Source organism: Odocoileus virginianus, chromosome 4 (assembly GCF_023699985.2).
Source record: "Odocoileus virginianus isolate 20LAN1187 ecotype Illinois chromosome 4, Ovbor_1.2, whole genome shotgun sequence".
Taxonomy (NCBI): domain Eukaryota; kingdom Metazoa; phylum Chordata; class Mammalia; order Artiodactyla; family Cervidae; genus Odocoileus; species Odocoileus virginianus.
Window position 1 is genome coordinate 39,319,768 of NC_069677.1, and position 27,538 is coordinate 39,347,305.

General features: G+C 35.9%; 1 protein-coding gene across 1 annotated transcript in view; it reads right to left on the reverse strand.

The window, feature by feature from the left end:
* Window positions 1-24,870: 24,870 nt before the first annotated feature.
* Window positions 24,871-27,538, reverse strand: part of LOC110151118 (multiple epidermal growth factor-like domains protein 6) — a 107,129-nt gene continuing 104,461 nt past the window's right edge. The window contains exon 15 of the mRNA XM_070467083.1: window positions 24,871-26,073. Within this exon, the coding sequence (XP_070323184.1) occupies window positions 25,922-26,073 (152 nt within the window). The 3' untranslated portion in view covers window positions 24,871-25,921. The remainder of the gene's footprint in view (window positions 26,074-27,538) is intronic.

The following is a 27,538-nucleotide window of genomic DNA, read 5'->3' on the forward strand; positions in this document are numbered from 1 at the left end:
AGAAGGCGATTGTTATGAACCAGGAAGCGTGTTCTCATCAGAAGGCGATCACGCTGATTCCTTGATTTGGACTTTCACATTTCCAAAACTCTGAAAAATGAATTTCTGTTGTTATCAGCCACCAGTGTTTTGTTATAGCAGCCTGTATGGACTAAGAGGGTGGATATTAATAATCAATTACAAAACTTTATTATTTGCCTCATGAGTGTTCTAAGATCAGTCAGAGTATCCATCAATCAGATTGTCAAGTGAGAAAAGTTTTGCTTTCCCTGATCACAAACTCTTCTTCTTGGTCTGATATGATCATGATGCTCTGTGTCCCTCTTTTGTTTTCTTTTATAGGCCCTACCAATTGCTAGAGCTGATGCAAGCACAAAATTAAAAGAAGCATACAACACAGCACTACAGTAGGCGGGATTTTTTTTTTAACTAAAGAGCTATAACAAAAATTTGTAATTGATCTTTTAGTTTTCTAATTCAGTCAGGTACCATAAACTTCCAGATGTTCAAGCTGGATTTAGAAAAGGCAGAGGAAACAGAGATCAAATTGCCAACATCCATTGGATCATCAAAAAGCAAGAGAGTTCCAGAAAAACATCTATTTCTGCTTTTATTGACCATGCCAAACCCCTTGACTGTGTGGATCACAAAAAACTGTGGAAAATCCTTAAAGAGATGAGAATACCAGACCAGCTGTCCTGCCTCCTGAGAAATCTGTATGCAGGTATAGAAGAAACAGTTAGAACTGGACATGGAACAACAGACTAGGTCCAAATTGGGAAAGGAGTACTTCAACGCTGTATACTGTCACTCTGCTTATTTAAATTGTATGCACTCATGAGAAATGCTCGGCTGGATGAAGCACAAGCTGGAATCAAGATTGCTGGGAGAAATAGCAATAACCTCAGATATGCAGATGACACCACAGAAAGTGAAGAACTAAAGAGCCTCTTGATGAAAGTGAAAGAAGAGAGTGAAAAAGCTGGCTTAAAATGCAACATTCAGAAAACTAAGATCATGGCATCTGGTCCCATCACTTCATGGCAAATAGATGGGGAAACAATGGAAACAGTGACAGACTTTATTTTGGGGGCTCCAAAATCACTGCAGATAGTGACTGCAGCCATGAAATTAAAAGATGCTTGCTACTTGGAAGAAAAGTTATGACCAACCTAGACAGCATATTAAAAAGCAGAGACATTAGTTTGCCAACAAAGGTCCATCTAGTCAAAGCTATGTTTTTTCCAGTAGTCATTTATGGATGTGAGTTGGACTATAAAGAAAATTGAGCACCAAGGAATTGATGCTTTTGAACTGCGATGTTGGAAAAGACTCTTGAGAGTCCCTTGGACTGCAAGGAGATCCAACCAGTCCTTCCTAAAGGAGATCAGTCCTGATTATTCATTGGAAGGACTGATGCTAAAGCTGAAACTCCAAAAGCTTGGCCATCTGATGTAAAGAACTGGCTCATTGGAAAAGACCCTGATGCTGGCAAAGATTGAATGCAGGAAGAGAAGGGGATGACAGAGGATAAGATGGTTAGATAGCATCACCGACTCAATGGATATGAGTTTGAGTAGGTTCCAGGAGTTGGTGGTGGACAGGGAAGCTTGGTGCACTGCAGTCCATGGGGTTGCAAAGAGTCGGACATGACTGAGCGACTGAACTGAATTCAATCATATTTTTCTTTCTGAGAGTGCAATTATCGTCACAAAGCAAATAGCCATGTAATTGTCATCATGACCAAGAAATAAAATATTGTCAGTTCCCAGGAGGCCCCTTTGTGCCCACTATCTCCCCCTCAAAATTATCAATGGTTTGAATGCTAGTCTAATGATTTCCTTAATACCATCAAAGTCTGTATTGTTAAACACTTCAGGTTTTCCTGTTTTTAAAGTTTATTTAAATTGAGTTTTGTATGTATATATATTATGTGCATTAATATTTATTTGTTAAAGGACATTTTTCCAGTTCTATTTTTTAATAATGCTATTATGAATAATTTTGTGCATATTTGGTATTATCTTGAGTGTATATTAAAGAGTAAAATTATGGGGTCATGAAATATGGTTGGTCTTCCCTGGTGGTTCAGACAATAAAGAATCTTCCTGCTTTGTGGGACACCTGGGTTGAATCCCTGGGTCGGTAAAGTCCCCTGTAGAAGGGAATGGCAACCCACTCCAGTATTCTTGCCTGGAGAATTCCATGAACAGTGGAGCCTGGTAAGCTACAGTCCATGGGGTCACAAAGAGTTCAGACATAACTGAGCAACTAACACTTTCACTTTCAAAATATTATCAGCTTTATAAGATGCATTTTTCCAAAGTAGTTGTAGTACTCTCTCACAAAGTACTGGTGTGTGAGAATTCCCATTGCCCCCTAATATTTATTATTATCAACATTTTAAAATTTGGACATTCTTTAGGTGCTCTCAATGTGCATTTTCATGGTTTCTGTATGAGTTTGACTATCTTTTCAGATACTCCATATGTTTACTAGATATTTGCTACCACAGTGTGTGTGTGTATACTGCCTTTTTAGCTCTCTTGGTCTTTTTTTTCTATTGGGTTGTCTGCTTGTCTTTTACTCCTAGGTGAGAGTTCTTTATATAATCTGGAAAAAAAAAGGTCTATATCAGTAATACATGTTTAAAGCATATATCTTCTCTTGGTGATTTGTTTTTAACCATCTTGTATATTTTGATGATCAGAAATATTGTTTTAATATATATCCTCATTTATCTATCCTTTCTTTATGGTTAGTGCTTTTGTTTCTCATTTAAGTTTTTACTTAAAACAAGATTATGAATATATCACACAAATGGTCTTTAAATGCTTTATTGTTTTACCTTTAATATTTAAGCCAATAATACATATCGATTTGATGCTTATGTATAATATGAAATAAGGTCAAGTTTTTTTTTTAATTTTTCTATACATAGTCAGTTTTCCTAGTATCATTTATTGAAAAGACCATACATCCCAACTATCATAGTACCAGTGTAGGTATAAATCACATGTCTATATATATATATCTGTCTGTTGATGGGAATCTTGATTCTATTCATTATATCTTTATAAGCCATTACCATGATCTCTTAATTACTGTAAATTTTTAAGTTTGACACACAGTAGAGCAATGCCAACCACTAATGGTTACTTACAAAAGAGATTAGTCTGCAGAAAATATACAAGAGGAACATCAGAGGAAGAATGAAAATTAAGAGATGCTGGCACATCCAGGGCTGAGTCCTTGGACCACTTCTCTTTTCTTCCTACATTCATTGCCTAGGTCATCTCATCCATTCTCATGGCTTGAAATACCATCTATATCCTAATGGCTCAAAACACTATGCCCCCAACCTAACTTTACCCATGAATTTTGGACTCAAGTCTGGAAGAGCCTGCATGACATTTCCCCCTAAAAATCTAATAGCTATCTCAAAATTAACTGATCCCTGATGCCTGCCCCTCCCCAATTAAATTCTAGCTCTTTCTGTTGTCTTTCTCATCTCAAAGAGTAATTTGATTCTTTCATACATTTTTTTTTTTGCTCTTCTCTTTCTTACACATCCATTCTCCACATCCATTGCATCATCCATTCTCTTTCTTCACATCCATTGCATCAGAAAATTTTCTTTGTTGTGCATGAAATTATATCAAAAATTAGCACTTACCAGCTCTACTCTTGTCTTCCCAGGTAGTGCTAGCACTAAAGAACCTCCTGCCAATGCAGGAGACATTAAGAGACATGAGTTTGGTCCTTGAGTTGGGAAGATCCTGGAGGAGAATGGCAACCCATTCCAGTATTCTTGCCTGGAGAATCTCAAGGAGAGAGAAGCCTGTCAGGCCACAGTCCATAGGGTCACAAAGAGTCAGACACGACTGAAGCAATTTAGCATGCCCTCTCCTCTTGACATCCTGGACACTCTTGCCTGGATAAGGTAATATCTCCTCACTAGTCTCTCTTCTCTTCTACTCCTAGTTCTCCATGAATTATATCTACCCAGGAAAACATTACTATTTTCCTATTAGTCCTCTTTTCAAAAGCAGTTCAATGGATTTCCACATCACTCAGAGTAAAAACAAAAATACTATGTTGAACAGACTCCTAAATGATCTGGTTCCTTGATAACTCTGTGATTTCATCTCTTCGTATTCTGCCCTTCATTCTCTCTGTTCCAGCTACCTTGTCCTCAAACATGCCAGGCAAACTGCCTGCTTAGAGTTTTCACATTAGCGATTCCTTCTTCCTGGAACATTATTGGTTGTCTTCCTGCAGATAGCAACATGTCTAAATTTCTCATTTCTTTTAGTTTTTAACTCTGTCTTCATCATTTCAATATTTTAAAAAATTATTATAAAAAAAAAGATGATCCCTGGACACCTTATCTAGGAATTTCAAAGTTTAACATTTCATATTGCCTTTCCATGCTGTTTTTCTCCTTAACAATTATTACTACCCAACATACTACCTAAAATACACACTTTCCTTGTTTATATTATTTATTTTGTGGTTCTTTGAAGTGATGTGACTTGAGGCTTAAGTGGAGAAATTAGTCTTAAAAGAAGTAAGAGGGGTATATCCACTGTAACAGGTCAGAAGAAGAATGGGATAAATGCCCACATAAGTGGGTTTATAAGTCTGGTTGGTTGAGGAGTCTATATATAATTAACTCCATTGACAGTACTCCTGACTACCTACATAGTATCTTCAAAAGGTTTGACTGGGCTGAGCAGATTTCTTGAAACTATGTTTTGAAAAAATCTTTCATTGATCAGTTTCTGTGGTTTGTAATCATATTCGAACATTTCAACTATTGAACATGATTGAAAGTTGGCAAGATGGAAGATGGCATGGGGACAAGAAGAGAGAAATATGCACTCCGAGTCCAATGTTTTCACACTCATTTGAGCTTAAAAATGCTTATCAATTTAAGAAGTAGCTAAAAGTTACATCTCCAGATTTAGCTATGATTATTTCAACACAAATGTAGGAAACTCTGAATATGATTGGCCCTATAAAAGAGTCAGTAGAGAGATAATTCCAGGATCACTTTTAGTAAGTAGCAGGTACAGGCTTACAAGAAAATTTTAGTACAGTTCTTACCCTACCACTCTCGTGGTCATCCAGTGAGTAAGGTGACTGACTTCCTGGATGAACAGACACTTAGAGTTCAAAGATTGTGTTTGTTATGGGTTGAACTATATTCCCGGAACTGTATTCCAATGTATTACTGGAGGTACCTGTGAAAGTGACCTAATTTGAGAATGGACTCTGTACAGACATCTATAAACCAGAATGTAGATGGTAAAGAGTCTGCTTCTAGTGCAGTAGACCCAGGTTCAACCCCTGGGTCAGGAAGATCCCCTGGAGAAGGAAATGGCAACCCACTCCAGTATCCTTGCCTGGAAAACTCCATGGATGAAGGAGCCTGGCAGGCTATAGTCCATGGGGTCGCAGAGTCAGACATGACTGAGTGACTCACTTTAACTTGAGAATACGGTCTTCGGAGATGGTTAAGTTAAGATGAAGTCATTAGGGTGGACCCTAATCCAATAAGTGCTACGTTGCTTCAGTTGGATCTGGCTCTTTGCACACTATGGACTGTAGTCCACTGAGCTCCTCTGTCCATGGGGATTCTCTAGGCAAGAATCCTGGAGTGGACTGTCATGCCCTACTCCAAGGGATCTTCACGAACCAGGGATCTAACTGTTGTCTTTTATGTCTCCTGCATTGGCAGAAGGGTTCTTTACCACTAGCACCACCTGGGAAGCCAATCCAATATGACTAGTGTACTTATAAACCAAAAATTTGGACAGGAGCAGACACACACAAGGAGAATGCTATGTGGTTATGATAACAGAGATCTAGGAGATGCGTCTACAAGGTAAGGATGCGGAAGATGGTCAGTAAATCATCAGAAGCCAAACAGGAGGTATGGAACAGATTCTTCTTCATAGTCCTCAGAAAGAACCAAACCTACTGACATCTTGATCTTAGATTTCTATCTACCAGAAGTGAAGTCGCTCAGTCGTGTCTGACTCTGCAACCCCATGGACTGTAGCCTACCAGGCTCCTCCATCCATGGGATTTTCCAGGCAAGAGTACTGGAGTGGGTTGTCATTTCCTTCTCCAGGGGATCTTCCTGACCTTGGAATTGAACCCAGGTCTCCTGCATTGTGGGTAGATGCTTTACTGTCTGAACCACCAGAGAAGAAGTATGAAACAATTTTATTGTTTAAGCCACATAGTTTTTAGTACTTTCTTATAGCAGCTCTAGGAAACTAATGTGGTCCCTATTCTCTTTAGAACAACTATTGTAAATAGAGTTCAACTTGTGACCACATAAATTTTAATCTAGTAAAATTTTTAAGGTTTGAAAAGTCACCATTTAAAAAAAAATAAACTTTCTAGGGGACTCCCTTGGTGGTCCAGTGGTTAAGACTCCCACTTCTAAGAAAGGGGGCATGGATTTGATCCCTGGTCAGGGCTTCCCTTGTGGCTCAGCTGATAAAGAATCTGCCTGCAATGCAGGAGACCTGGGTTTGATCCCTGGGTTGGGAAGATCCCCTGGGAGAAGGGAACGGCTACCCACTCCAGTATTCTGGCCTGGAGAATTCCATGGATTGTATAGTCCATGGGGTCACAAAGAGTCGGACACAACTGAGTTGCTTTAACTTTCCTTCCTTTGTCACAAGTAATTAACTGATACACATACACTATTATTAACTAAAGCACACACTTTACTCAGATTTCCTTGTTCTTACCAAGTGTCTTTTCCCATCCAGGATACCATGTGACATTTTGTTATCACATTTCCTTATATTCCTCTTGGTTGTGACAGTTTCTGACTCTCCTTGTTTTTTATGACTTTAATCATTTGAGTAGTACTGGTCAGCTATTTTGTGTACACTGACTGATATTTTTCTCCTGGTTAGGCTGTGATGTTGACTTTTAGGGAGGAAGACCACAGAAGTAAGGTGTCATTTTCATCACATAACAAGGGTACAGACTACCAATGTGACATATCCCTGTTGATGTTCACCCTGAGGGAATATTGGTCAGATTTCTCCATTGTTAATTTAACCCCTGCCCCCGGCCTTTGCATTATATTCTTTGGGAAGAAGTCACTGTGAAAAGCCTATACTTAAGTAACGGCAAGTTATACCCCACTTCCTTTGGGGTAGAGTACGTAATTTTTTCTAAACTCTTCTGCACAAGAGATTTGCCTCTTCTTCTCAGACTGGATTGTAGTTAACTGGAATACTATTTCAATACCCTGAAAATCAAGAGATTCTACAAAGAGGATAATTAAAAATTTTTACTATATAACTTCTCTATAAAATAAAGAAAACAAGATAGTGCTAGTATTTGATGTATAATAAAGCAAAAATTCTGATCCAGATAATTAGAAATAATAATAATACACACTTTTTAAAGGTTTCCTTTGATCACACAGTCTCAATTTCTCTCCACTAGAGCATGTATTCTCAATTATCAAGAGTTTGAAAGTTCATTCTCAATTACAAAGAAAATTTACTATTAATAGTAGAATACAAGATGCCTTTGCCTCTTTTGTCACCACATTGAGGGTTTCATATCTTTGCTCATGACCCAACACGGCCCTTTCATTTGTTTATCCTCCTCCTGAAGTAGAATAGGGAATAGAGTGAGAGGGGGGAAAAAATGTACTTCCTCCAAAATGGCAAACTCTGTCACTAACCATGCCTCAATTCAGATGTACTAGACATCTGAATTAGTAATGTGGTATTATGGAAAAGCTCTTGCTTCAAAAATTCTGAGTAGAGTGAAGTAAGTCAGAAAATGAAAAACAAATTTCATACGTTAACACATACATGTGGATGCTAGAAATGTGTACTGGTGAGTCTATTTGCAGTGCAGCAAAAAAGACTCAGACATAGAGAACAGACTGGTGGAGACAATGGGGGAAGGAGAGGGTGGGGCAATTGAGAGAGTAGCAATGAAATATATACATTACCATATTTAGAATAGATAGCTGGTGAGAAGCTGCTATATAACACAGGGAGCCCAGCTAGGTGCCCTGTGATGACCTACAGCAGTGGGACAGAGGGAGGGGAGGGCAGCTCAAGAGCAGGGTGATACATGTGTAATTATGACTGATTTGCATTGTTGTACCAACACAGAAACCAATAAGTAGAACATGGTAAACCGATTTTCCTCCAATTAAAAAATAAATTAAAAAAAACTCTTATAAAACCACTACAATATTGTAAAGTAATTAGCCTCCAACTAATACAAATAAATGAAAAAAAAAAAAGTAAAAAAAAAAAAAACCTCTGAGCATATTTAGTGCCTTAATTTTGTTCATTCAACAAATATTGATGAAGGGCCAGCTATGTACAAGGCAGTTATGTTCGGTTCTAAGAAACCAACACTGAGAAAGCATAGATAAGGTCTCTGTTTTGGTGTAGTTTTAAACTTGGTGGAGAAAACAGGTACTGAGTAGGGATTAAAAGTGTATTAAGTTACATGCAAAATCACTGCAGATGGTGACTGCAGCCATGAAATTAAAAGCCGCTTACTCCTTGGAAGGAAAGTTATGACCAACCTAGAGAGCATAATTAAAAGCAGAGACATTGCTTTGCCAACAAAGGTCCATCTGGTTAAGGCTATGGTTTTTCCAGTGGTCATGTATGTATGTGAGAGTTGGACTGTGAAGAAAGCTGAGTGCCGAAAAATTGCTGCTTTTGAACTGTGGTGTTGGAGAAGACTCTTGAGAGTCCCTTGGACTGCAAGGAGATCCAACCAGTCCATCCTAAAGGAGATCAGTCCTGGGTGTTCATTGGAAGGACTGATGCTGAAGCTGAAACTCCAATACTTTGGCCACCTCATGTGAAGAGTTGACTCATTGGAAAAGACCCTGATGCTGGGAGGGATTGGGGACAGGAGGAGAAGGGGACGACAGAGTATGAGGTGACTAGATGGCATCACCGACTTGATGGACATGAGTTTGAGTAAACTCCGGGAGTTGGTGATGGACAGGGAGGCCTGGTGTGCTGCGATTCAAGGGGTTGCAAAGAGTTGGACACAACTGAGCGACTGAACTGAAGTTACATGAAGAAATTTAGGGTACTATGAGGGTGCAAACTGTGATCAGAGAATGGGGTGGTGGATTGATTAATTCAGTGCAGTGAAACAGAAGTTTTCTTTGAGAAAACCATGTTAAAGTTAAATTCTGCACAATGCATGCAATTTATGTAAACATGGAAAGTCATGTTGGGGAGGATTATCATATTAACTAATACAGCCCTGTTTTGATTGAAAGTTAAGTTTCTCCTTGCTTTATAAGACAGAAATTTTGGAGATCTCAAAGAAGGCTACACTAGTGTTTATAATATTTCTGAGAAGCCAGTTGAAAACTCCTAACCCTGGAAATTTACCATAAATAATTAGAGATGACTCAGATTGGTAATTCTTTGAAAACCCTCATGGAAATAGCAATGCTTCAATACTTCCATAATCAATATAGTGGTTTATAATAGTCAATTTCTCATGCAAATGATAGAACTGTGTGGTTTTCAGGATGTGTGCTACAAAAGGAGAAAATAAAATAACTGAAGAAGCAATTTTCCTAAATGTGGTGACAGCCTAGTCATTAAAGAACATTTTACTTCACTGTTATGAATATGTGACTCATTCCAATGGTTTACTGGGAATATATATATATACCATTTACAAGAAAACATCTGCTACAACGAGATGATTAGCTGCTAAGTATATAGCAATTTTGTTTTTTAAAGATTTCTTTCCAAAGTGCCCCCATCTACCTTTCATTTAATTCAGGTGCATGCCTGATGACATCAGTAGTGATTTCCAGAATTTTCCTGGTTGGCAGGAGCAAATTCTTGAAGGGGCTCATAAGATAAAGCTTTTGCTTCTCTCAGAATTTCAGCATTTGTTTGAGACTACTCTATCCCATTTTCAACAAGTTCTATGCCCCGTCTCTGGCCCTCCCAGGACATATCTTCAAGGTTAATGTTTAAGTGTTAATTAAGCCTAGCCATCCTTTAAGAGATAAGTAAGTAAACAAGTTGGCCATGATAACAAGGTTTCTAAGACTGGACAAAAAGGAATGTTAATGCATCTTTCATAATGGAAACAATACGTTTATAATCTTAGACTGAAAGTAACTATGGTTACAAAGCCTTGTGCCGCTTACCTTCACTTGATGCCTTTCACTGGGAACCCACCTCTGTCATCAGGAGAGAGTCTCCTCAGCTAATGGCCCCCAGTATGTCATCATGAGAATACAGAGATTAAACACCTTGTGAATAGAGAGTGTAAATTTCTTTATCAGCTTCAGAAGTATCTTTTCAATAAGGAAGACTTGGTCAACAAAAGAGAGAGAAGTGTTCTCAGTTTAAACCAACTTTCTCAATTTAAAAAAAAGCACTGGTTTTTTATTATACCTGAAGTGTTTTGTTGTCAATGATTACCTGCCAAGTGCTTCAAGTCTTTACAGCCACAGTCTTGATGTTGACTAAGTGCTTCAAAAAGAATTTCTGCAGATACTTAGGGTGAAAGGGTCAAGAAGAAGATATTATCAGGGTAGAATTTAGAATACCAGATTTAAGAGGAATTACTGCAGGCATCTTCACAAAGATTGTTAAGAAGGTAGGAAGTTGTTCAAACATAACATTAGAAATAAAGCAGGGCTCAAAGTTATGTCTATAATGCATTCTACAGAAATGATATAAAATATATCAAGATGAAAAGAAGCATATGATAATGTAAACAGTGATTATCTTAGGGGTGAGATTATAGGTGATTTGACACAATAAACATTATTAATTAAACAGTCAGAAATAAACTATGTTTTGTATAGTAATCTATAATCTATTCTAAACATCAGCTACAGTTTTGGCAGTTATAGAAATGACTCACTGTTAATCTGGGACACATTCAGAAGAGGTTAGTAAAGGATATCAGGAGCAGTTAAAGCACTGATGCTTTTTCCCTTGGAGAAAAAAATAAAAGAATAAAGTAACATTAAAACTGGCTTCAACTCTTCGAAAAACTGTCAAGTAGAGGAGTAACAAGACATTTTCCAAAGACTAGAAGTTCTATAGAGTTTAGTGCCTGTCTTAATTTAAGAAAGACATTTCTAATATCAAGGAAACAGACTGATATTCAAGAATTACTGAAGGTATTTAAGAAGAGATAGGGTGGATATCAGACATGATTATAAAAATGATTGCTTCACTGAGGGGGAACTCAGACTGTGGGGTTTTTAAGATATTTTCAACTCTTGGATTCTATTATTTTAAACATTGCTAACATGTTTTCCCAATACTCTAGACCTCAGATCTTGATTTTTCTTTCCCTCACTTTTCCCCACCCCATTCCCACTTCCCTCCCATATTGACAGAAACCGCTGACTTGTGCTAGGAGTCACAGGGGCATACTGCCCTTGAGAACAATGATAAGAGAGCAGTAAATTCCTTGTTATAAAGCCTCCATTTTAAAAATAGAAGTGGCAGTATATAGTGACTTGTCTAATTCACCATAATGTGTTTTGCACCATAATGTTAGGGCAGGGTTCCCTTGGTTTGGGGTTTACAGGGACTTAAGACAGATCACAAAGAATAAGATTGGGCTCAGATTTCTATCACTCATCTGATCACACATTCGAACATGACCCATTTTATCCATCCCTTTCTCTATGTCATTAACTTCCACACCATCTTACTCAAAAATGGCACAAGACATTCTCTGGCCAAACTTCCCAGACATCTCAGCCCCTTAGCTCCCAGGATGCCCATTGTGTGATCCCCACTGAGTGTGATATCTTCACTTCTTGTCAGCCCCAAATAGGAAGCAAATGCAAATACCCTTGTAACACTATTCATTTAGGAAAGATCCAAATAGTATTAGAAATTCCAAACTAGTAACCAGCTATCTCCCAGTAACACTATTATTTAGGAACCAGTCAGATAGTATTAGAAATTCTAAACCAGTAACCATCTATCTTCCAGTAAACATAATAGAACACACACATATATATACATATATATATAGCCCAGAATTGTAAATATACATATATATATATATGTGTGTGTGTGTGTGTGTGTATTTACAATTCTGGGCGATTTTGACGTTTACCTTCACTTAATTCCTAAGTTCAAAGTGAAGTTTCTGCAGAGTTCTCATTGCATGAAATATTAAGGAGAAGAATGTATCTCAAGAGTGACAGACACTAAAAACTCCTGATCATTTAAAATGTCTTGCTTTACATAATGTACATTGCAAAGAATTTTTATCAATGTAGATAATATTCACTTTTTAAAATTGATTTCATTGAAGTATAGCTGATTTACAATGTTGTATTAATTTCAACTGCATGGCAAAGTGATTCAGTTGTGCATACACATATGGATGTTTGTTTGTTTTTGTTTTTGTTTAGTCACTCCATCACATCCGACTCTGCGAACCCAGGGACTGTATCCTGCCAGGCTCCTCTGTCCTTGGGATTTTTAGGCAAGAATACTGAGCGGGTTGCCAGTTCCTCCTCCAGGGTATCTTCCCGACCCAGGAATCAAACCCATGTCTCCTGCAAGTCTTTTGCATCGCAGGCAGATTCTTTACTGCTGAGTCACTGGGGAAACCACACATATATATGTATACACATCCTTTTTCATATTCTTTTCCATTATGGTTTATCACAGGATAGTGAATATAGTTTTCTGTTGCTATACAGTAGTACCTTATTGTTAAAGATTCTTTCTTTGTTAATCATTAAAATCCATGGAATGAGTTATATTTCAAATGGGTCTATTAGTAGGAAAAAAGCATTCATCAAAACAGAAGTCTGAAAATGGAGACAGACAACACTGGCCAAGAAAGAAGAAAGAACAGGTGTTTTATCTTATCCCACACTCATTCAGAGTGGAATATGGAAGACCAACACTCTTGTTTTTGTGGATATGTGCTAAAGAAAACAAAGAACTCCAGCCAAGTTGCACAGTGAGTTTCGTGAATATGTGGAGAAATGTTTACTTGCCTTGAATTGAGGATGGAATTCTAGTCCCCTTAGACAGTGAGCCAGATTTTAGAAAGCCAACATAAGCCCACTTGTATTGTCTAATCATTCTCTCTTCTGGGAAAATTCTAATTTAGCTAAAACCAGGATTTGGATTTGGCCTAGCTATAAATTAAAAGAATACTACATGGTTATGCAGCTCTGCTCAAGAGTTTATTTGCTCTTACATTAAAAAATAACTCAAGTTACTCTCAAAGGATTCATTAAAAACCTGATTTCTCCACTTTATAGCTATTTTGCCTGGCAGATGGGATCTGGTTTTTTCCTTATGTTGCATTTTTCGAACTAAGTCTTTATGGTGAGATAGCAGTATTCTCTCCCGCCAACAAAAAAGCCACATGAATATTTCAATAAAATTGCATTATTTGGCATCTACTGTCCACATATGTTCATTTGGCTATTGCTTGTCCAAGCCAATTATAGCCACAAGGGGAATGAGTGTTTGAAATTTAAACAAGGAGCTCTAAATTTTGTAAGAGAGAAGAGGCCCCCTGACAGGTAGATCAGTCTCTAATTCATTTTTAATGCAGTTGACAATTCCATAAATCATTGTTTCCCTCCTAGAATATGCCAGCTTCTGTGCTGTAGAAGCCTGAAAAGAAAACTTCTTTATACTTTTGGGTGGGTGGGGGGTGGATTAGGACCAAGTTAGACTCTTTGAATGAGACTTTAAGGAGGAATAACTTCAGAATGCAGAGAATAAAGAGTATTTCAAGCAGAGAGAAAGGCATGAAGGTGTGATGAGTTCAAGGGTAGAGCTAGGATACAGATACATAAGTTGGAAGGGGATCGTAGAGGTGATGGATCTCTTGGTGCAAAAAGCCATCATCAAAAGTTTGAAAACAAGAAATGCTAAGTTCTATCCCTATCAGTCCTGAGAAATGGAGTATTACATTCCCACAATTGTGAAAAGAAAACCTGATTCCTCTTTCCAGCAAAGAATGCCGGTAAGGTCTGAAGTTAAGTGGACAGATAAACAGGGCCAAGAGATATTGGGAAATACTACTGTCACTTAAGAGCCAAAATGAGCTTCCCTGGTGTCTCAGTGGTAAAGAATCTTCCTGCTAAGGCGGGAGACTTGGGTTTGATCCCTGGTTTGGGAAGACCCCTGGAGAAGGAAATGGCAACCCACTCCAGTATTCTTGCCTGGAGAATCCCATGGACAGAAGAGCCTGGAGGGCTACAGTTTATGGGGTCACAATGAGTCAGACACAACTTAGCAACTAAACAAGAAGAAACAAAATATGCAGTGCCTAAGTTAAATCACCCTAGGGATTTTTTGTTTCTCCTTCTATTTTTAAGAATCTGGTTGAGAATTGGGAGAGAACAAGGTACAGTTAAATTAGTGTGATTGTTCTTTGTTGAAACTTTAGGTCACTCAGAGATACCATTTGCTTAATCATTGCTTATACACATATCAAAAAAAAAAAATCATACACACACACACATATTTTTACATGCCAAAAATGATAGTGGTTGAAAATGTGACTAAATCATGTGTCTTGATTGGAATCTGGAGTATGAACCTACTCTCACAGATTTTATTACTTTATCAACATTTTCAGCTATAGATTTCATCCTATATGGTAGTGCTTTAGAATCACATGCATAATATAGACAAGCGTTTGGCCCCCAGAATCAGACAAACCTGAGCTCTTCTACTTATGAGCCCTATGACCTCAACAAGTGATTAGATTCCTTTAGTTCTCAACTTTCTGAACTGTTATTAATTAAAAGAGAAATCAGATGTAAACTCATATCTACCAAATAACTGTTGTGAAGATTAAGTAAAACGTTTGAAAATGCTTACTGTGGTGTCTGGTGTATATTAAGAACTTGATAAATGTCATTAACCAATTATATAATTATTATTATTATCCAAAGAAAAACACCCACAATCAGTTTGAGAAGAAACATCTGTAGAAACCATTTTATCTATACACTGAGCCAGTTGATTCACTGCATTTTTCTTGATTAAATAATAAGTAAAAGGTTAATAATAACATACATATAATACTTCAGTGTTTAAGAATATTCCCTCATGAACAAATAATTTGGCACTAACTCTGTGAGTTAGAAAAGATAAAATATTCTTATTGTTTACAGAGAAGAAATAAAAAGAAATCAGGATATAATATCCAAGAGAAAAAAAAATCTATAAAAGTCACAACAAAACAAAGAGATTAAGGGGGAAGAAAAGCCTCTTAAAATGATTAATTTGTCATAACAAACACTTTCAGACAATCAGAGTGGAGAAAACACAGTGTCAGTCAATGGATTGACATTGTGAAATCAACTGATAGGGATCTAACAAATGTCAGACTTATTTAACTTTTTTTATTGCTAGTTATTGATTTCTGAAGTTTAAATGACTCTTTCCAAAATTAATATTCCATTTATGTTTATGACTCTTAACACATACATTATTGCAGAGAAAATATATAATAAAAACATTCATTTAAAATAAACACCATTTTCATAATACATAAGTTTGTTTTTAAAAAGCACATTACTGAGGAAAGTTTTATGTTCTCTATTTTTAAAAATCATATATTTATAGGTTGAAATACAGTCACCATCTTTATCTATTATTTAAATTATTGATCAACAAACCATAAGATAGACTTTGGAATAATGGTGCTCAAATTATACAATGGTGGGCTGAAAATTTGAAAAACAGTTCCACTGGTTAATTGAATATAGTCAATCTTTCTTCCAGTTCACATTTGATTAAATTTTTTAACTTAGATTTTTTATTATATTCACCAATAAAAGTTTTCCTTTAAAAAACTGATAATTGATTCTGACAAAGTGAATGTCCAGTTATCATAAAATATGTATTAATAGAAGTCCTTAGGAAGGTGACTGTGCCTTATTGTACAGTTAATAAGTATGGTCTTATATATTCATGTCTGTGATTTTTGTATCACACTTCCCAGGTGGTGCTAGTGGTAAAGAACTTGCCTGTCAATGCAGGAGAGACGCAGGTTTGATCCCTGGGTTGAGAAGATACCCTGGAGGAGGACAAGACAACTAACTCCAGTTTTCTTGCCTGGAGAATCCCATGAACAGAGGAAACTGGAGGGCTACAGTCTGTAGGATCGCGCAAAGAGTTGGATATGACTGAAGCACTTAGCACACATATATCTATAATAAAGTTATGGTGTCTCTAAGAAATACTGATTCCAAGCCATGTAATATGATCAAATATCTTAATAATTTATATTCTGTCATGATCATCATGATATTCACATGTTTCCTGATCAAATTTGATGACAATTGCTTTAGAAGTATACACATATTCATTTTAATTTAATTACTCTAAATTTGCTTGAATATATCTTTGTTGAGTAGGTATAATATAGGCGGTACAATTGGTTAGTTAAAAATATGTGGAGTAGATCCATTGTTATCACCAGGGTTTCCATTTCAAGTGCTCTCACACTAATGGAAAGAAGATACTTTTCTTTATGGCTACAAATGGAGGTATTACTAATAATGGTTCTCAGAGTTTTTTTGGTACTTACATAAACTTAAAAGAATTACATATTTAAACTTAAATGTCTGTGTGATTTGAATATAGGAATTGGGCTTTTCATTTAATAAATCGATAGCATGGAAAATTATACTTGTTATTTGTAGGCTAAACTGTTTTTTGCATGAAATGTTCCCTTGGTATCTAACTTTTTTTGAAGAGATCTCTAGTCTTTCCCATTCTGTTGTTTTCCTATATTTCTTTGCATTGATCACTGAGGAAGGCTTTCATTTCTCTCCTTGCTATTCTTTGGAACTCTGCATTCAAATGGGTATATCTTTCCTTCTCTCCTTTGCCTTTTGCTTCTCTTCTTTTCTCAGCTATTTGTAAGGACTCCACAGACAACCATTTTGCCTTTTTGCATTTCTTTTTCTTGGGGATGGTCTTGATCCCTGCCTCCTGTACAATGTCACAAACCTCCATCCATAGTTCTTCAGCACTCTTTCAGATCAAGCCCTTGATTCTATTTGTCACTTCCACTGTATAATCATAAATGATTTGACTTAGGTCATACCCAAATGGTCTACTGATTTTCCCTACCAATTTATGCCTGAATTTGGCAATAAGGAGTTCATGATCTGAACCACAGTCAGCTCCTGGTCTTGTTTTTGCTGACTGTGTAGAGCTTCTTCATCTTCAGCCGCAAAGAATATAATCAATCTGATATCAGTATTGACCATCTAGTGATATCCATGTGTAGAGTTATCTCTTGTGTTGTTGGAAGAGGGTGTTTGCTATGACTAGTGCATTCTCTTGGCAAAACTCTGTTAGCTTTGGCCCTGCTTCATTTTGTACTCCAAGGCCAAACTTGCCTGTAACTCCAGGTATCTCTTGACTTCCTACATTTGCTTTCCAGTCCTCTATGATGAAAAGGATAACTTTTTTGGGGTGTTAGTTCTAGAAGGTCTTGTAGGTCTTCATAGAACTGTTCAACTTCAGCTTCCTTGGCATTAGTGGTTGGGGCATAGGCTTGGATTACTGTCATAACTGAATGGTTTGCCTTGGAAACAAACAGAGATCATTCTATCATTTTTGAGACTGCACCCAAGTACTGCATTTTGGACTCTTTTGCTGACTATGAGGAATACTCCATTTCTTCTAAGGGATTCTTGCACACAGTAGTAGATATAATGGTCATCTGAATTAAATTCACCCATTCCAGTCCATTTTAGTTCAGTGATTCCTAAAATGTCAGTGTTCACTCTTGCCATCATCTCCTGCTTGACCACTTTCAATTTACCTTGATTCATGGACCTAACACTCCTAGTATTGCTCTTTACAGCATCAGACTTCACTTCCATCACCAGTCACATCCACAACTGGGCATTGTTTTCTCTTTGGCTTTGTCTCTTCATTCTTTCTGGAGTTATTTCTCCACTCTTCTCCAGTAGCATATTGGGCACCTACCATCCTGGGGAGTTCATCTTTCAGTGACCTATCTTTTTGCCTTTCAGTGTCCTACTTTTTTGCTATGGTTTTTCCAGTAATCATGTATGGATGTGAGAGTTGGACTATAAAGAAAGCTGAGTGCCAAAGAATTGATGCTTTTGAACTGTGGTGTTGGAGAAGACTCTTGAGAGTCCCTTGGACTGCAAGGAAATCCAACCAGTCCATCCTATAGGAGATCAGTCCTGGGTGTTCATTGGAAGGATTGATGCTGAAGCTGAAACTCCAATAGGTTGGCCACCTGATGTGAAGAACTGACTCATTGGAAAAGACCCTGATGCTGTGAAAGATTGAAGGCAGGAGGAGAAGGGGACAACAGAGGATGAGATGGTTGGATGGCCTCATCAACTCAGTGGACATAAGTTTGAGCAAGCTCCGGGAGTTGGTGATGGACAGGGAGGCCTGGCGTGCTGCAGTCCGTGGAGTATCAAAGAGTCGGACTTGACTGAGCAACTGAAGTGAACTGAACTGAAACTTTTTTAACATATAGAATATTTGAGTAATATATGCCAAAGAAGATATAAAGATGTTTAAAATTCAGAAGGCAATGAAATCACTATAGGACCCCAAACTTCTCTTAGGCTTCAGTTCTTTATATCTGTATAAAAGTACTCTTCCCAGATAGAGTTAGCATAACTACTAAATGGTGCCACTGAAAGTTTGGAAGGTCTATGACACAAAAGCCAGAATTCAAAGGGATTTCTGCAAAGCAAAGGTCAGTGACCCTCCTAAGCCAGAAGAATTTTTCATATGTCTTGGAAAAGGCAGAATCAAAAGGCAAAAGATGAAAGATATAAGACATGAGATAAGAGATGGAAAAGTCTTCATTCTGTGATTCTTGGTTTCATTCCTGAAAAAAAAATAAAAAAGACTAGAGGAGCCCCTTTAAGGTTTTTTCCAATTCTGTGCTTCTATGATCCCAGGTGTATAGAATTCTCTGTTCTGTGAGTGTCCCTCGCTTGTTTTGTTTGGTTACCTAACACAATATAGCTAGGCTACTGTATCTCAAATAACCAATGGAGAATGTAGTTTAGCCTGATATGATATGAATCATTACTCATAGGGGATTGCAATTTATTAATTATTAATTTATATATGTCACATAGAATTGGAAGTGTTTAAAAGTAAGGAAGATGATATTTCTGAATACTACAGCTTATACATTTATTTTTCATAATTTGGAATTTTTAATGGAGTTTTAACAGAAAATGTCTAAAATATATAATCCAAAAGGAAATTCTCCACAAATTTGAACCACTATCAACATAATAGGGGTGTGTGTGTGTGTGTGTGTGTGTGTGTAGAACTAGGGATAATTTACATTAAACATTTAATAAGTGATATAACAATCATTAGTAAATAGTAGATCATAATAAATCTAGTATCACCAGATTCCACATACTTCAATTATGTGACAACAACTTTGCAACCATTTAGCAATTCTCAAAAAAAAATTACATTCATTCCAGTGTGCTATTAAACATTCTTGCTTTGGAATTTTTAATGCATTTAAATAATCCCCATGGGTTGTTCAAAATATGGTATATAAAACTACTATAAAATGCCCAGATGTTAGCAAAACTTTAGTCTTTTATTTTTCTAACACACATTTCTGTATGCCTTTTATAATATTTCATTTAAAAAGAACGTATTTGTATACCTATGGCTGATTCATGTTGAGGTTTGACAGAAAACAACAAAATTCTGTAAAGCAATTATCCTTCAGTAAAAAAAAAAATTTAAACAACAAGAATATATATAATCTATTTCACAACTTTCTAATTCTCCTCAATGTTTAAAAAATATTTACTCAATTTCTCATATTAGACAAAAAGAAAAGCAGATCTCTTGAGAGTTTCAACATTTTACTTTGCCTTTCAAAGTTCCATTTTGAGAAAAACTTACTGACTCAGGTCAAATTTGTGGGAAACTATAAATTAATATAGGTCTTGCTAAGAATCCTCTCAGGCAATTACTAGCAGCACCATAAAACGGTGTGATCAGGATATCCAGTCCAAGTATGTTTTTGAGGACTCAAGTATACATTTACTCCCATTTTTCACAAAAAAATGTTTCTTGGGACACTTGTTTTTCAAAATTCTCCTCCAAAAAAACCTACATAGTTAAATAATTTGGACTTCTTTGCATACTGTATCTTCCTATTTGAAATTCACAAATCCATATTAGCGCCCCAAACAAGTATTTCAGTGAAGTGTATTATTTAATCCATGTTTAACCCAGAGTTTTCAAGTCATTAGTGTTCTGACTATAACACTCCCAGAATTCTCCTCTCCTTCTCCCCTCTTCTTATTAATCACTATTCTTTTCTAATTTCATGGAATACTTATTGCTTGAGACAACAAGGCTTTGAGAGCCTCCGCACTATGGCCTTGATACTTTGACTGACTCAAGGCCAGAGTGGAGTCCTGGGTGGAGATATGGAGGAAAAGAGTACAAACAGGAAATCCGTGAGGGTTGTTGTAAACAGAATTATAAGTTGGATTAATATTTCATAGAGCAATGAGAGTGCTTATTTTTGGATTTTTCTTCAGTACGTTTAGAAACATGAAAAAATGGATAAGCCACAACAGTGATATACCTAGCAAACAATGATTGCTTTTCTTATTGCATGATCTTTAAGAAAAGCATAATTGCTTAAACGAGAAAAATGTCTTTGTTTTCAGAAACATCTAGCAAATAGGAAGAAACTATTGTAGAAAGCATATTTTCAAAGAATCAAAGCATTCACCAACATATGAAAAACTTCATAAGTGCAGGCAATATATGATTAAGCATTCAAGTAGACTAATAACTTATACTAAGGACTCTACCTATTATTCAACTGGAATCAAGAAGTTCTTCCTATAAAAAAAGAAATAATCCTTGGTGATTGTAGTGTTAACAATGTGAATGTTCTTAATATCACTGAATTAGATACTTAAAAAATGGTAAGATGGTAAATTTTACGTTATATGTCTTTTACGACAACTGAAAAAAGAAATAATCTAATCTTATTTCAGACATCATTAAAATAGCAAGATTTTTTTTTAATACTTGAGAGAATTACACCTTATTATAAAATCAGATTCTTAAAAATGTCTGAAAACTCTCCTCTCTCACTGGGAAACACCTATCTTGACCAAAAGAGAAGGCAGTAGTGGATGTTGAAAGAACATGTTGGTTTCAGAATAAGAGAACTATTTTCTTTTTTTCTCTACTTCCACTACCTAAATCTCCATGCCATTAGAGCTACAAGAATAGATTTGAAAGTGGACTTCCTTTTTACATTAGGAAAAAAAATAGAGTTTTCTATAAATGTAAAATGGTATTTCCCAAGTTTTAAAAAAATATTTCATTTCTTGTAGTGGCATTAAGAGTAAAATCTTGTGTGTGGATTTTTTAAGGTTAGGTAGGATACATTTGATTATCAAAGTGTGTGTTAATATAGGAGCATTAACAAATTTTTGAGAAATAGACTTAGGAAAGGATTAATGAACTCTAAAACTCACTGCAAAACTAAGAATGTTTAAAAACATTACTCTCCTTAGCTAATATCTTATACTAGATTGTAAGTTTATGACAGCAGGGAACACATCCATCTTGTTCACCACTATTTTTTCATGCTTTCATGCTTTCCAGTGTTGTAAACAATAAATATTAATATCTCTCAGTGTATTAATAAATTCAGACAAAAGTTAAAAATACAGAAAATTGCTTTTTAGGTAATAGTTAAAAAGCAACACTAATAAAGGCCATTTTTCAATCAATAAATGATTTCAAATTTTACCAATGGCTTATATACCTAATCAGTTACAGGTTCCATTATTCATCAAATGTATGCTAAACTTAGCTACCAAATTCATCCAAGTCTTATGTACGGAAATTTATTTACAAACCAACATTCTCCATTTCAAGAGACCAATATTGTCAACACTTAAGCACTTACCATCCAATTCTTCACATCAATCTTTTTATCTGCTGGACCACTGTTGAACTTTTCTCATGAGGTGTGAGCAATAAAGTTATATTTCATAGATATTCTTACAGTCTTTTCAAGTAGAGGCATTATGAAACTTTACATATTTTTAAGATATCCAGTGGAAGAATATAAATCAAAATGTTAATATTTGACATTTGAATTAATTTTCTTCAAAATTTAAGCTATTTGCACATAAATAACAAAATAAGTATTATTAAATAGTGTTTCCTATAATCCTGAGAAAACTTTCAGAGATGAAAGTGTGTGTCAATATTTGTAAAAGTATAGAAAAGAGATACCTACTGCTTTTAAACAGATTTCCTAGACCTTAATTGTTGTTTCTTGTGTTTTTGATTTAAGAAAACTAAAATATAAGCAGAGAAAGTAGGACATAGTTTCCTTATGATTAGCAAAAGTCAAAATTTTGGAATCACTTTGAAATCTATTTTAAAAACTCAGCTACTTTGATTTTTTTTTCTGTTATAGAACCATGAAAAGTTATTTCAACTGAATTGAATACATAACTCCTAGAGTGTAGACAGTTGCTATTATTTGTTCACTTCATCAAAATGCTTTTTTAAATTCTTGCTACATCTGTATTACCAGGTCTTGGAGAAACCAAGGTGAAAGAGGCCCAGGAGAAGCCAAACCCTCTTTGCTATTTCTAACAAAGGAAATGCCATTCTTGCCACTAACTCTTGGAATGATTTCCAAGTTCTCTAAAAATAATTTAACCTGTGTCAAATAGCTGTCTCATCTGGAAAACTCAATAAATGAATGTAGAAGTTAGAAAGAGCAAGGGGAAAGTTAGGTGTTAAACTGAAATGGTATATCCCAGGCTTTTTAGATTAAAACTCCAAATTAGGCAGCACACTTCCATACATCTGCTCACTTTTCTTTAAACTTGAGCTATATTATTGCAGAAAAGCATAGCAATCCCCACTCTGCTCTTGTATTTCAAATGAGAGATTGAAACATAACAACATGGGCACCTTTGAAAAGGGGTATTATGGGTGGATGAATTTCTTGTGGGGTCAGCATTTCCACATTCAAAGAGCAGATTATATAGGGAGGAGAAGTAGAAGGAATAATAAAAAGGATTTCTACCCAATGACAACGATTCTAATTTGACATTGAACTTTAGTTTAAAAAAGACAGGTCTATTAAATCATGCTTCACTTTAAACAATAGTTGAATTTAAAACTTTTGTGCAAATTATTTCTTGGTAGCCAAATTCACTATACTTCAGTAGCTGTTGACAAGTAGAAAGCTCAGGTAAACCCTTACAGAAGTAAAAAGTATGCTATATTTGTTCAGAAATGTGGGTCATTGTATACTATCTTCTTGATTTAAAGCATTTTAACATGCCAGTGATTTAAAAATGAGTTTTTAAATTCTGTTACATGATTTTACAAGGAAATTCTATCTTATACTTTTCCATCTGTTAAATTAAGATTAACGTTTATTATATGCTGGTCCATGAATGAAATGTCATTGCCTAAATGATTTTTAGACATCTGTTAGTGTCCTCAAAGAGAAAAAACTGGAATATTTTTAGAACAGATGACTTACCACATGACTATTAACTTTTGCAGGGTCCTACTTAAGATTTTTCAAGGTGACTAAAAGTAAAATGGAAACCTTCTGGATTTTAAATATTTTTCTATTTTCTTTTTTGATATGAAAGGGAAATCCATAAAAATTTTGTGAAGAAAAGAGGCTACGGTAACTTGCATTGATTCCTGTTGAATGGTAGAGCCATGAAAGGCAAACTCAGTTTGTCTAAAGGGTCACATGACTGTGTGACTAGTGATTCATGCAATAACTCTACTTTCCTACTCTTCTAATTAGCTTTAGTGCTTGGGGTGGAAAAGGAGATGAAAAGAGATCATATATGGACTATCTGCCATTTGCCAAGAATTGTGCTTGACATTTTATATATGGCTTCTCATTTATAAAGACTTCAGCAATACAGAGGGCTTCCCTTGTGACTCAGCTGGGAAAGAATCTGTCTGCAATGCGGGAGACCTGAGTTCAGTCCCTGGGTTGGGAAGATCCCCTGGAGAAGTGAAAGGCTACCCACTCCAGTATTCTGATTCCATGGACTGTATAGTCCATGGGGTTGCAAAGGGTTGGACTGAGAGACTTTCACTTTCTCTTTCAAGTAATACATAAGAAAAATCTCAACCTAAAGAAATCTCTTATTTTTCTTTTTTCCTGCCAAATTGTTTTCTGTCTTACTAAGTGATAAAATCTCTAGTAAAGAAGAGAAACCTGGTATCTTGCTTTTCTCCCCTATTTGCAGTCACTGTTTTTTTAAGCCTTGAAATGAAGGGAGTTCAGTGGTAGATGGCAGTGTGAGAAAGAAAGCTGCTTATACTCTTTGCAGGTAAGATGAGGATGCTGAGAGGAGTTTTAAACATAAAAGGTAAGGAAAATGGTCAAATATTCAGAATAAGGCATAGTTTTCAATTGACTGGATAAAAATAGTTAAAATGACTTCAATTGTAAACATAAAACTTTAATTTCAAATACTATAGATGGAAACTAAAAAAGGATAAGTTGATTGTAGCTCTTTTAAGACCAAAGCAAATTTAGAAGCAATCATTGAGGATATTATCTAATCATATTTTCATATTATTTAATAAAAGTAAATTTGACATGGCTGTCTATTGTAGATATGATATATCTCTGTCAACTGTGTTGAGATATAGGAAAATACATGTTAAGTAAAGATCATAAACTAGTGAATTGATAACACCAAACATTTTTCATAAATCCCTGTCAAATCTTTCTTAAGATTTTATTTAAAAGTTTTAAAGATTTTATTTAAAATTTTATTTAAGAGCTTTAAATACTATTTTGTGTACATATTGTTTTAAGTCAAATATATAGTCATGTAATTTCAATATCCTCTGTTTATCCTATTAGATAACATGAGTGACAACATTTCTAATCAAGAAAATTATTGTTATTTAAAGTGAATTAAGCAGTCATCTGAAATTTTAAACACTTATATACCAGTTGAGAGCAAGAATATAATCATATTTATTGATGTGTCTCTCATGACATGGCTCATGCTTACACATGTTATAGAACCAACCTAAATGATGAACAGTTTGGGTCAAGATTACAGTGTGGATTAAAAGTTTACTTCCAATCAGGTCCTGCTCCATGGGAAATCTGTGGAGCAGGCTAAGCACTTGCCTTGATCAGTTGTACTCACTTTTTCTTCCTGTCTGCTGACCAGTGATGAGGAGAACACCACTAAACATTTTGATGATTCATTGTTAAGTCTGCACGTCATACTTTTACCCTGATCTTTATGTGGCTAAAGTCTTAATAGCCTCCCACACCAAAAGTCATGTTTGAAATACAATACATTAACAATCTGAAGCTGACTTAGCTGTGAAGCAGGATACCGAGAATAAATAGATGAAATTCTAGACATTTCTAAAGAGGATCCAGCTACTTAATGGTCACTGAGGTCTTCAGTGAATAGGTGTGAATATTTCAGTGCAGTCCAACCTGAACTGAAAAGCAGTTCTTACTTCCAAATTTAAATACCTCCTGTGCATATAAAAAAAGAGTTTCATTTATTAGTCCAAAATGTTACTATGATTTGGGACCTTGAAAAAACATTCTCTTTTTCTTGGGCATGTTCTTCAGCGAAAGGAAGTTGGGAAGGGTAGGCTAGAGAATGGAACTTGTGCTTGGAGGCCATAAAGTTGAGACGTCCTGTCTTTCACCTCACAACAGGCGAGGCTGGGCCGAAGATGGTTGAATAAGTACATTTCTCTGCCAAAGTTAAGATGATGAACCATGGGTGAACCTCAGCAAAATTCTATTCATCCACTGAAAAGCTGTTAGCATTTGGTTATTGAGGATCATCCAAACCATTTTCCTCACAGGTTGGACCCATTCTCTTTGGCGGGCGATTGCAGCGCCCATTAAGAGGGTCACAGTGAGCCGTGTGGACACATTGGCACTTCAGAGAGCAGTTGGGTCCGTACTGGCCTGACCTGCATTCTGTGAGGGGAAAAAACAAAAATAAAACCAATTCAAATATGCGTTTCAATCAGTCTTTTTACTACTATTTCTTGGAATTCAATAAGATAATGATAGGCTTGTAAAGAATTCTGGTTAACCATTGATATCTTTTTCCCATGCTAAGAATGTTATATAAGAAAGTAAGGACTTTAATGGGAAACAGGAGGAGGCTGAAGAGTGCTAAGAAAGTCAGTGACAAACAGATGAGAAGACGGGACAGCAACTGATATTTTCAAAATGCCTTCTCAAAATTAGATTATTCGATACAGCTTATAGTAGCGCTTTGTGAGGGACAGGAGGAAAATGGATTAGTTGTCTTGAGGTCAGAAAAAGGCAACACTTACCCAGAAAACACAATATATGAAATTTGCCTTTAGGTTGAAAACACAATTACTTGTGCTTATGTTGCTGAAAATGAAATGACTTTAAATTCAACTCTTTCATCTCTTAACATATGTTGAAAGGATTATAGATCTCACGGAGGATCCTGCTATATGTACTAAAGGGTTATAACTATCTTTAACTTGAATTGCATTGTGATCACAATCAGTAGAGAAATGAAGAAAAGGAATTAAAAAAGTGTTAGCTTTATCAAAATAACAAAACATGGACTAAAAAAAAGTCCCCCTTCCAAAATCACACCCCAACCTGTGTATTTTGTCTTAGTCTGATATCCAGCAGAGACTTAGCAGAGAATTAACAGGTTCTGTTTCTGAAGGATTGTGAGCTTGGGAAGAAAGCCAAGCCCAACCCATGGAAACAGAAAATGGTTTCACATTTCTTAGGCAGTCAGGCAAGACTGGGAAATAACTCAATTTACCAACGTTTAAGGACCAGAGAAACTTAACTTTGCAATAATAACATTCATCTAGCTCTATGCCATTTTTCAAAATGGGTTCCTAATATATCTTAATTGGCTCTAACAAACACCTGTGAGGTAGGAAAGGTGGTGAGGTAAGCTCTCTCATTCTGGAAAGAGATGAACTAAGGTTTGAATGTCTTAAGGGAACTTCTCAAATATTAGACCCCTGGAAAATGACAGAGGTGAATTTCTAAATTCTCAAGTGCTCATTCCTTATTCTGCACTACCGTGTAGAAAGACACCAGGTATTAAGCACATGGAAAAGAAAGCCCAAATCAGAAAGTGGAAAGCTGGAAGGTAGAAAAAATTAGAGATAGCAATATAAATATAAAGATACATACACCTAGAGCAGATTCTGAGTCTGTGAGCAAAATTTTGTTAAACATGTCTTTCGGGTCTCAAAATTCTTTTTGCTGGTTTAGAGATTCACCATAAATATTCCACAAGCAGTGCATGTTTATTTTAATTTTCTTTCTTGGATAATGAAGATAGATTTAGGCATGAGAGGCATAGCTCTCATCTTAATTAACTAGTTGCATTTAAAATACGAGATAAAGGAAAACATATGTCAATTTTACAATT